At 35.5% G+C, this 12,437-nt stretch overlaps 1 protein-coding gene, 1 long non-coding RNA gene and 1 pseudogene across 3 annotated transcripts; 2 read left to right on the top strand and 1 right to left on the bottom strand.

Moving 5' to 3' along the window:
* Positions 1–4,372: 4,372 nt before the first annotated feature.
* Positions 4,373–7,551, top strand: LOC114401730 (transmembrane 9 superfamily member 12-like). 2 transcript variants are annotated; one of them, XM_028364311.1, is made up of 2 exons: positions 4,373–4,526; positions 5,007–7,551. In XM_028364311.1, exon 2 carries the CDS (start codon positions 5,113–5,115, stop codon positions 7,084–7,086), a length of 1,974 nt encoding a protein of 657 aa, XP_028220112.1. In that variant the 5' UTR covers positions 4,373–4,526; positions 5,007–5,112; the 3' UTR covers positions 7,087–7,551. The 2 variants fall into 2 exon arrangements, with proteins under 2 accessions (XP_028220112.1, XP_028220113.1); XM_028364312.1 differs by having other exon boundaries at positions 4,379–4,526; positions 5,053–7,551.
* A 1,612-nt stretch (positions 7,552–9,163) lies between these two features.
* LOC114403095 lies at positions 9,164–9,514 on the bottom strand. Its single transcript, XR_003664580.1, has 3 exons — positions 9,439–9,514; positions 9,273–9,366; positions 9,164–9,195 (listed from the first exon to the last, which is right to left on the bottom strand). It is a non-coding gene; the product is annotated as an uncharacterized LOC114403095 (long non-coding RNA).
* A 1,097-nt stretch (positions 9,515–10,611) lies between these two features.
* Positions 10,612–11,877, top strand: LOC114401901 (annotated as a pseudogene).
* Positions 11,878–12,437: the final 560 nt, after the last annotated feature.

Raw genomic sequence — 12,437 nt, 5'->3', positions numbered from 1 at the left:
GGGACCTACACTAAATGTGCAACAACTCGGAATTTGACAGAGTAAGAGAAGCATCGCGTGGCACCGTTAAGGACGGTGTAGTTGAGGAGCAGGAGGGTGACGATTATGAGGCTATAGGCGATGGAGGTGTCAATGGTGTAAAGGTAGAAGGTTCGATCGTCATACTCATCGGGGACCACTTTGTCCTGAAAAGGAATCAAATTTCAGAGCTCAATTGTGGAAAGCAAAGCGAGAGAAGGTAGGTTACCTTGCTACGACGTTGTTCGATGCCAATAGTGAGAGTCTAGATCCTTCGATGACAATGGCTCAAGCGGATGATGGAAAGCAACTCCATTAATGATGAGAGTGAGAGTTGTGAGACTGAGTGCCTCTTAAGGGTTTGGGATGAAGCACCACGACGTTTCAGAGTGGATGTGATGAGAGTGATGAGCACGAAAAGGGAAGGACACTGATAAGGGTTAATTTTAATATGGGAAAAAAATAACATCGATTTTTATAAAAACCGATGTTGGCAATTGATCAAACAACATTATTTTTCATAAAAATTGATGTTAACATATACACAACACTGGTTTTTAAAAAACTGATGTTGACTAACTCAACTTAATTACAATTATGCCGCTATTTTTTTTACATCGGTTTCAACCACTATTTTTTTTACATCGGTTTCAACCATTGTGTTTTTTTTTACATCAGTTTTTATGAAACCAATGTTAAATTGGCGACGTTTAAGACATGTTTTCTAGTAGTGATGTCTTCCTCATCTGCCAAATGATTAGTGTACTACAATGGTCAAATAATCAAAACAGATGAAGATGATACATTTTAATGCCCCCACTCATTGTTCTTTCAAACAAAGTGAGGCCTCACACTTGAAGCCTTGAAAAGATAAATTCATGAAAGGCTTCGTCTTTAACTACTAGACCAAGTATGTGATATTTCCTTCTGATACCCACAAGTAGTGGGGCACAGAGTGCTAAAGTTTACAACAATGTAACTTGTTGATGACAAAGACAACAAATGTATGATTTTTGTTATTCTCCAAAGTGAGATACTTCAATGCTGTGAATTGTACACAAGCATCAAGCTACATAGATTTTCTGCCCCAAACCCTCAATATTATCCTCAATCCCATTATTCACACACATCTGTTGCAATCCAAGACACTTTTGCTTTAACCCAACCACAACAAAATTTATTTGAACCAAACACATCTTCTTTTACTCAACTTCTTTCCACAACAGTTTCCACCAAATTTGTTACACTAACAAACATTAGTAAATACTGAGGACGAAGACGAAGTTCTACACAATCAACCCAACAAAACAAGCCTGAGTTTACAGCAGAGCTTGGCTTACCTAACGAAGAACTCGATCCCTTTAGTGAGGACGAAGACGAAGTTCTACACAATCAACCATAGAAGGAAGATGAGGAAGAAGCTTAGGCTGTTTCACCAATAACAACTATACTACCATACTACATACCTCCACACATGCAAAATTTTGAAGAATCTAATTTTCAAGATTCTGAATAAAGCCATGGCTTGGATCGTGAATAAGTCCAACATCCAGTAGGGACTCTCTTTGAAGGGATGTTTTTTTCTAACAAAACAAGAAGCACAACATGCTTTGCAATAGTATCATGTGAGCAAATGAACTAACTACAAGACACAACTATCGAACCCAACAAAGCTAATTGTTATTTGTGATGACGATAGTTGTGCTTGGAGGTGTAAGGCATCATACATCCTTGCAAGTAAGTAGTGGGAAATAAGAAACCTTTGTGAACCCCACACATGTTTAAATCTATCAATCTCACAAGATCATGCAAAGCTATTGTATTTGCTCATCAGTAAAAGCATCCATAACTTGATTGAAAACATCTACGACAACTAGGAAATATCGTACCACGATTTACCGATATTGTTGCAAGCTATGCAAATATTTCTTCCTGGTATGGTCATGGAGAAGGAAACACTGCCAATGCCACCTCAAAGAGGTCAAGCAATAGAGGGTTTTGTGATGTTCAATCGTCTTTTTTGGAGTTTCAGATTGTGAATCAATGAGTTTCAATATTGCAAGCTAGTGTTTAACGTTGATAGAACATGGTTGTACAATAAGTCAAGGGGACCCTCCTTGTGGCAGTTGCACAAGATGGGAACAATAAAATTCTTCCAATAGCCTTTGTTGTTGTTGAGAGTGAAACAGCGGGAGCATGACCTTCTTCCTCCAAAATTTAAAAAGGCATGTCAACCCATAACATGGTCTATGTTTTCAAACAGACACAAATCAATAAAGTGTCTACTCAAGATGTGGTAGTGGGTGGACGACACTAAATTCTATACATGTGTTATGCATTCAACACATTGCATAGAATTACATGAGAAGGTACAAGAACAATGTCATCGAAAAACTAATTATCAATATGGGTGAGTGTCAAACATCTTTCTCTTCATTTTGTATTATTCACAATATTGAAATTGTATGTTTATAACTACTCAGCATATGCAAGGACAAAGCCTACGATCAATCACTACTACAACATTTTGAGGGAGGAAGCAGATGTTGATCGAGTAATTAATTGGCTTAGCAAGATTCCACGAGAAAAATGGACTCTCACATGGGATGTTGGTTGACGATGGGAACACATGACCACCAATCTTATTCTGTCCATTAATTTTGTACTTAAGAAATCAAGAAATCTACCAATAAGTGCGCTAGTAAAATCACCATATCTAAGGTGTAATGCATTGTTCAACAAAAGAGGGAGAGAAGTCGCAGCAATGCTTACATCTAGCTAAGTTTATATGCAAGTACTAAACATGGTCATCGAAACGCACAAAGAAAGGCAAATGCTCACATTGTTCTTGAGTTCGATCGACGCGACACATAGTTCTTGCACATGCCTTGTTCTCATGTTGTTGATGCTTGTAAACATGCTCACCATGAGTACATGAACTACATACATCCTATGTATACATCGGAAAATGTCCCAACTTATACAAAAGATTGTTTGGAGAATTGTGCAATGAAACATATTGGTCACTATGTCACAAGCCAATGATCAGTCCCAACCTAAACAAGAAGAGAAATTCTAAGGGTCGTCATGTTTCCTCTTGCATCCACACCAATGGATATTCGAGAACCGGATCAACCAAAGCAATATATCGTGTGTCACATCCCAGGTCATTCAAAGAAAAATTACCCCCATTGTGTAAGCTTAAGCCAACAATGTTAAATTTATGTCATATTCTTTGTATTCTAAAAATTTTGTTGTATTGTTTCAAATTTAAATATTTTGTTCTGTTGTTGATAATTTTAAAATATTTTATAATTTAAATATTATAGTTCAATTCAACATGCTGCTATATTTTTTTATCTTCTTTTGTTCATTTAGTTTTCTAACGAAAACAAAATAAAATTAAAATTTCAAAATAAAAAAATATATATTTTATCATTATTAGAGATTCAAATGTTATCCTAAACCTACTAGGTTAGGATGCTAATTTTATTTGACAACATAGGATATAGGTTGTACTGGGTGCATGTGGATGGGTCCATTTTATTAATGGGGATGATGAATGATAAGGAGAATGAGAACAAAAATTTTGATCACTTAAAAATATATTCATTTTTCTTGAAAAAAATATATCTAATAAGTAAGAAAATTTAAAAAAATACGATGTAGGAAAATTTAAAATGGTTCTTTTTTAATGTATTTAAATATATGTATTTTTCTTAAATACTATTATAGATAAATTATATTTTTATAAATTTATACATATAAATTAGTAAAATAAAAAAATTAAAACAAAAAAACAAGTTAAATTTTTTAAAAATGTAAGAAAAAAAAGAGAGAAAAAATTTAAAAAACTAAAAGAAATAATAGAAAATAAAAAACCAAATAAAAAACTTAGTTTAGAAAAGAAAAAAACAAAAACACACTTTAAAAAGTGGTTCCAATTTCTAAAGTGCATTTTTTTAAATAAAACTATGCAAGTGAGATGAGGGGAACCGATCTCTCACCTTACACGGTGTTTTGTATCATTCATGTAAATATTTTTTCACATCTATTATTTGGATAAATATTTAATATTTTTTGTATTTTTAGGGTGAAAAATTCAACGGTAGGAAATAAGGATAAAAAAAATTAAATTTTAGAGAACAAATACAAAGAAAAAAAATTCAGGAACAATCACAAAATTTTGATATTTTTCCAAAGACTAAACATATTTAAGTCTTTCCAAAAATTAGAAGAACAAAATTATATAACCTAATTAATAAATAAGGTGATATGCACAAAATGATTTGGGACTTGGGAGGTGTAGGTGGGCTAGTCCATACCATAACATGGGAATATAATGCCCAACCCAATGCTATTATTGTTGACGCTACATTTCTGATTCTTTCTTGCTCACACTTGCGATACCGACTTCAACACAAGAACAAGAACCATCTGTTACTTTGCGTTGCGATATCTCTCTTTTTCTCTCTTTCTGAAACTCAATTTATCACCAAAATTCTAGGGTAGATTTCTCTGCGCTCTCTCTCTCTCTCTTGCTTAGATCTAGCGGTTTTTTCGCTTTTCTTCTGCTCCTTGATTGTTTGGGTTTTAATAAGTGATTGGGCACATGTGTGTGTTTATTGTTCTCGCGGCCTTTAACTTTCAGCAACTTTGGATCCCTGTGGCTGTTGTATTCTTGAATTGTTTCGTGGGGTATTTTTTATTTATTTAATGTTTTATTATTATTACTATATTGGATGGTTTGATTTTTGTGGTTGCCGTTCATGGTTCTATCATTACGGCTTGTGGGTGGAATCCATTACTTAGTCTTATGATCCGCTTCTGGCTTTTTCATAAAAATTATCTGTGTTTATTTCTGTTCACTTGTGGATCTGATTTGAACCCTTTGATGATGTATGCTTCAGGGTTTGGTTGTTTCTTTTATATGTTTTTTATTATCTTTGGCATGTGATGTTGAATTTTGTTTTACTCTTTTTGTCTAGATTTTGTATTGACTGCACCGGTGTTGGTGTTGGTGTTGCGAGTTAGGTTATTAGAAGATTCACAGAGAATTTCTGCATCTGCTTTTGTTTTATTGCATTAAAGGAAATGGAGTTGCGAAAATCCTTCATCTGCCGCTGGGTTTTCCTTTTTGTCGTCGTCTTTGTTCAAGTAGTCAATGGTTTTTATCTCCCCGGAAGCTATATGCACACTTACTCAAATAAAGATCTCATATACGCTAAAGTTAATTCGCTGACTTCGATTGAAACCGAGCTTCCCTACAGCTACTATGACCTCCCTTACTGCCAGCCGGATGGCGGCATAAAGAAAAGTGCTGAGAATCTTGGAGAGCTTCTGATGGGAGATCAGATCGATAACTCGCCATACCGATTCCGGATGAATGTTAATGAGACACTTTACCTCTGCACTACGTCCCCGTTGAATGAGCACGAGGTGAAGCTACTCAAACAAAGGACACGGGATCTGTATCAAGTGAATATGATCCTTGACAACTTGCCTGTTATGAGGTTTACCAACCAAAATGGGGTTAAAATCCAGTGGACAGGGTTCCCTGTTGGGTACACTCCAGCTGATGGCGGTGAAGATTACATCATTAACCACCTTAAGTTCACGGTCTTGGTTCATGAATATGAAGGAAGTGGGGTTGAAATTGTGGGGACTGGAGAGGAAGGTTTGGGTGTTATTTCTGAATCTGACAACAAAAAGGCATCAGGTTATGAAATAGTTGGTTTTCAGGTTGTACCTTGTAGTATTAAATATGATCCCGAAGTCATGACAAAGCACAACAGGTATGATACTCTTTCTCCTATAAGCTGCCCGGCTGAGCTTGACAAGTATCAAGTGATAAAAGAGCGGGAAAGGATATCGTTCACATATGAGGTTGAATTTGTGAAAAGTGATATAAGATGGCCATCACGTTGGGATGCTTATTTGAAGATGGAGGGTTCCCGAGTTCATTGGTTCTCAATCTTAAATTCACTTATGGTTATTTCTTTCCTGGCTGGTATTGTTTTTGTTATTTTCCTAAGAACTGTGAGAAGGGACTTGACGAGGTATGAGGAACTGGACAAAGAGACTCAAGATCAGATGAACGAGGAGCTCTCTGGATGGAAACTTGTTGTGGGTGATGTGTTTAGGGAGCCTGATTGCTCGAAGCTTCTCTGTGTGATGGTTGGAGATGGGGTTCAAATTCTTGGAATGGCTGGTGTTACTATTGTTTTTGCAGCACTTGGATTCATGTCACCTGCATCCCGAGGAATGCTACTAACAGGGATGATCATTTTATATCTTATCCTGGGAATTGCTGCAGGCTATGTCAGCGTTCGTGTTTGGAGGACCATTAAGGGAACAACAGAAGGGTGGAGATCAATTTCCTGGTTAGCCGCATGTTTTTATCCTGGAATTGCTTTCATTATTCTTACAGTGCTGAATTTTATTCTATGGAGCAGTAACAGTACTGGCGCCATACCGATTTCCTTGTATTTTGAGCTGTTCTTTCTTTGGTTTTGCATTTCTGTACCTCTTACCCTCATTGGAGGATTTATGGGGACAAAAGCTCAGCCTATTGAATATCCTGTGCGCACTAACCAGATTCCAAGGGAAATTCCTGCACGTAAATACCCATCGTGGCTTCTTGTTCTTGGTGCTGGAACTCTTCCATTTGGAACCCTCTTCATTGAGCTTTTCTTCATCCTTTCCAGTATTTGGCTTGGGAGGTTCTATTATGTGTTTGGTTTCCTGTTGGTTGTTCTTCTATTGCTAATTATTGTTTGTGCTGAAGTGTCTGTGGTCCTCACTTATATGCATCTCTGTGTGGAAGACTGGCGGTGGTGGTGGAAGGCATTCTTTGCATCAGGTTCTGTGGCTCTTTACGTCTTCTTGTACTCCATTAATTACTTGGTGTTCGACCTGCAGAGTTTGAGTGGACCTGTCTCAGCTACCCTTTACCTTGGTTATTCACTACTCATGGCCATTGCAATCATGTTGTCAACCGGCACCATTGGCTTCCTTATGTCATTCTACTTTGTGCACTACTTGTTCTCATCAGTAAAGATAGATTGAGGTTCTTGTTGTCATTGCATATTAACTATGAAAAAGGTTGATTGATATAACTTGATCACATTGCATAGTAGGGCAACGGATGTTTAATTCATTGTCTGATTTTATATTGCGATGGGATCTGCAGTTTGTTCTCCTTCTGCCTGTTTCCCAAAGTAGTGTACTCATTCAAGTATTCAACTAGTGTTTGAGATCATGTTTCAAGTATTTTGTTCAAGTTTCTTTAGAAGGTTGTAATTCAAACTCTCATCTCATTTCAATACTTTAGAAAAATGATGTTAGATAGATACATGCTTTCAGAACTCGTTGTGATATTCACTGTGCTCTGGGTATTTAATATTTTTAGCTTCTTTTGGGTTCAAGGATGGGAAAGTGACTTAGTATAGGATAGGGAAAGTGACTTGGTATTGTACTATTAAAATATTTTATTCAAACATAATTAATTGTCTGCAATTTTTGCTTTTGTAATATTATTGTTTTATTTTATTTTATAGCCGATGCTGCTTGTTTATATTTGAGTTAATAATTTTGGGTATGGAAAATATTGGATATAAGTGGGGGTGTTCAACATCAAATCGAACTGAGCATAAAATTGAAAATTGATCCCAAAAAACCGAAAACTGTAGAAAAATTGATGATCATTGGTTTGGTTTAGTTTTTGTATTTTTCAAATCGCGTGGTTTAGTTTGTGGTTTGGTGCGCCGAAATCAAATCAAATTGCATCGAGAACATTCCTAAAAATTATTGTTGCAATTAGTGTTTTGTTGAATATTTATTTTTTGAGTTTCCATGATTGGAACTTGCAAGCGGATATTATGTTTTGTTTTCTTTTAAGTTGATTGATTACTTTTTAAGTTGAATAGTTATTATTCAACTTGAAAACAATTGATGTTTTATTTTAAGTTCAATTGTTATTCATTTATTTTGTTGATTTTTGAATTAGTTGTTACGACACAGAAATTTTTGGATTACTTTTGATTTAACACCTAGTTTAACTTCACAAGGTATATAATCATTCATCAAAACATACATATAGATATGCTAATACCTGGATGAAGATGCAATATTGAACAAATAATTCATCACATTCTTGGCCATTTTAGCCCTCCTGAAATGAAAAGCAACAAATAAATGAATTAGTGTAACAGCTCTTGTAAAAATAAAAATAGAAAAACTGTATGTAACAAAACATGCAGCAATACCTAACAGAATTTTTAATCTTGGCTATACAACTGTCACACCATCTAGCCCAAAATCATTGGGTATTTGACTCAATTACTCAAACAAATGTTATAGATTTCATTGCAAAAAAAAAAATTTGGTTGCTCTTTTACTCTCTTTAAAACCTGTCATTGAGTGATTACAGACCCACAATAATCACAATTACAAATCGTTTTGAAAACTCCCTCACAAGCCAGTGTTGATAACATCCACTGGTAGATACTCTTAGACACGTGAATTAGCAAGAAAGTAAATAATCAGTCCAAGTTTCCTCATCTGTTAAGTTCGATTGATATAGAAAGGTAAAACAACCAAATTTGGCACACAACAAAAATGAATACAATGATTGCCATGCCTATGTCCATGACTCAAATTGGCTAATCCATACTTTCCTATTTAAAAAAGGTTAAAAAAAATACAAATTAACAGATTCTTACAGAAATAAAAATAAAAGGCATGTGATTTTGAGATATTAGCCATTCAACTTATTGCTTCAAAATTCAAAATTCAAAATTTTACTCATAAGTTTAGTCAAGCATGCCACTAACTGATTTTATAACAAAATGGGGAAGGGAACATACACTTCCTTTTGACGCTCACATTCTGAACAAACCTCATACACTCGGACATTTACTTCAATCTCATTCTAAATTGCCTTCATGAAAGCCTTTCAAAGAGAAAAACACAAGTAGCAGAGGCCAAAACATCCACTTATTAGCATACATGGAGTATGATGCAAAGTCTGGTCAGTATGCCAAGAAAAGCTATACAATTTTTAATAAGTCCAGCATGTCTAGGACCATTTAATTAATTTAATCCTTGTATGCAATTTAAATACTCATCATAAAGTCACCAATACCTGAACTCCAGGGCCATTCCCACCTCCAACAGCTGTGTATAAAACAATACACAGCTGGTTATCAATAAGCTGACAAAATAAGAAAAAGAGTAACAGTAAATATCCTAACCCTTAGTTTCACGTGAGGAAGCTTTTCTAGATTCCAAAAGTTCTTTCAGCCTTTTTGTGGCCAAGGAAGCTTCTTCTGTCTTCCTTTGCAATACCTACAATGAACATATAATGAGTGGGATAAACAACATTGGAATGAGACCACGATAGCAAGAATAGCAACTCACCATCTTTTGTCTCTGATTCAGCGCTAACAGCTTACGCATCTCATACTCATTCCTTCTCCCCTCTTTCTTAAGCTGGTATTAATGAAAATACGTATTAGAGGATTTGCTATCATTATTTATAACTAAAATATTTGTTGAAACAGTGTTGGTGAGAGATGTTGTTGAGATTGCAATAAGGACTAAAAAGATTTACCTGATCCCCTCTCTATATGGATAAGAAATAAAAGTATAGACGAGACCAGTATAGAATGAAAAAGAGACCAGTATCGAATGAAAAAAAGACTCCCAGAAGTTGGGGAAAGCTTATCCTCTATATGACCATAGAATGGAACTCTGAGTGGGCTGTTCATTGCACGGTTTTTTTAAGTATAAGAAGAGGGAGGGAGAAAAAAAAAGTGAAATGTTAGAAAGTGGAGCACTGTCTCTAGCCGACATGTGGTGATGGCCGGACAATTTTTATATAGTAATATAATAGATAAATAGATAATAAACTAAGAAAGTTACTAAAAAGTTGAGCAGAAATCTTGTCATTTGCATTTACCTGGAGAACTTCTTTTTCACGTGAAGCTTTCCATAACCTAAATTGTTCGGATTCCTGTTTAATCTTATTTTAAAGTTGAACCTAAAGAGGAAAAAAAACTATGAGAAGTGCCAAAGAGTATAATACAAGTTTTCTGCTAGTTACTGCAAGCAAATACTGCACCTTTTGTGCTTTAATGAAAAACCTCTTGTGAAAAACCTCAGTTTCAACAACCACTTTTTAACCTTCTCTTTACTATTCTTTACCTCTTGTGACTTTCATATTAGTTACATGGCACTATAGAAATTTTTTTTAAGGAAACAAATTCATGTCATTTTATTAAGGATATCAAAGAATACATTTTGAGGAATACAAATGAAATCATGATAGCTAGCATACAGCAAGCTTGTGGGCAACAATGTTGGCTTGCCTCTTGACTAAACTCACAAGAGTTTTGGGATGAATTTAAAAGAGCCATACATCTGGCTAGAATAACATGGAATTTATTTCAACCTTGCTTTGTTGCATTAAGAGTATCTTGGATGAACTTATAGTTGTAGCTTTTGAAGACCATGTTTTGAAGTTGGAGCTGTTGTTGAAGACCACGTTTTGAAGCTGGAGCTGTTGTTGTATCTAGATTAAAGTTTGATGAAATGCAAATGCTTCATCTTCATGTGGTTAAGGTATACCTGGGTGTAACTCAGATCTTGCTCTAATAACCACATCATTTTTGGTCTCACAAACATAATCTGACGCCAAAGGAAGATTGATCCTTCAAGATTGCAACGTCAAGAAAGAAGCATTCTGAATTCATTAGCTATCCAATTTCCCTTTGGATTGACAAGACTACTGAAAAGGAGATTTCTGATGATGAGGATGAGGAAGAGAACAAGGATGAGGAGCGTAAAGTTGAAGATGTGGATGAAGATAAGGAGAAGGATGAGAAGAAAAAAAAAGACCATTAAGGAGGTATCTCACGAGTGGTCATTGGTGAACAACCAGAAGCCTATTTGGATGAGGAAACCTCAAGAGATTACGAAAGAAGAATATGTTGCTTTCTACAAGAGTGTTGCCAATGATTTGGAAGAGCGTTTGGCTGTTAAGCACTTTTTTGTTGAGGGTCAGCTGGAGTCTAAGGCTGTCCTCTTTATCCCCAAGAGGGCACCTTTTGATCTCTTTGACACCAGGAAGAAGCCTAACAACATCAAACTGTATGTTCGCCGTGTCTTCATCATGGACAACTGTGAGGAGTTGATGCCTGAATATCTTAGCTTTGTTAAGGGTATCCTTTGTTCTGAGGATCTTCCTCTTAACATTTCTAGAGAAATGTTGCAGCAAAACAAGATCCTGAAAGTCATCAGGAAGAACTTGGTCAAGAAGTGCATTGAGATGTTCTTTGAAATTCTTCAGAACAAGGAAGACTATAACAAGTTTTATGAAGGCTTCTCTAAGAACATGAAACTTGGTATTCATGAGGATTCTCAGAACAAGACAAAGCTAGTTGAATTGCTCAGGTATGACTCCACTAAGAGTGGTGATGAGATGACCAGCATGAAGGACTATGTTACCAGGATGAAGGAAGGACAAAATGACATCTACTACATTATTGGTGAAAGCAACAAAGCTGTTGAGAATTCCCCCTTCCTTGAAAAGCTTAAGAAGAAGGGGTACGAGGTTCTCTACATGGTTGATGTTATTGATGAGTATGTTGTTGGTCAGCTTAAGGAATTTGAGGGAAAGAACTTGGTCTCTGCTACAAAGGAAGGCCTAAAACAGGTAGTAATCTGTATCCACCTATAATATATAGGGACTTTCAAGAATGAAGATTGGCTGCTTAACTTCTAGCATACCCTCACGGAAGGTAAAAAATGTTGATGTTTTAGCTGAACGTGAAGCGTCTTGGTCTCAACATGTTTTAGTTTTAGAGCACTTTCCCATGTTCAAATGCTTCTCTTGGAAGCTTTAGAGTCTGCTAGTTTTGTTGCCTATATTGATTATGCCGAATGATAAAAAAAAGATGACACAATATTTTTATTATCATTATTTATAAAATCCATTAAATTTAATAATTAACATATATAAAAAAATTGATATAGTTAATAATTGATTGATAAACAGTCACCAAGGCAAAGCAATTGCAAAGTTTCATTAAATATGTACATTACCTTCTATTGGAGGTATATTGACCCTTTCCTTTAGCAATAAAAACTCGAACACGACGTCCCAAATATACTTTATTATTCAATTCAAGAACCTGTGATTACAACAGAAAATTGATTTTCAGGTTCAAGTGATAACAACTGAGTATAACTAAGAGCTTTCTAAAACTTATTAGTATGGTACTGTATGACATGGATGACAAGATGTGATTTCTCATCACAGTATAAACTAATAATTCTTATGCATGTGTAGAGGCTAGCACTTAATGTTTTCTCACATGGTTACTACAACTCACAATTTTCTTGTGCAACGACTAAAA

This window comes from Glycine soja, chromosome 20 (genome assembly GCF_004193775.1).
Source record: "Glycine soja cultivar W05 chromosome 20, ASM419377v2, whole genome shotgun sequence".
Taxonomy (NCBI): Eukaryota; Viridiplantae; Streptophyta; class Magnoliopsida; order Fabales; family Fabaceae; genus Glycine; species Glycine soja.
This window is presented reverse-complemented; position numbering and strand designations above follow the sequence as displayed.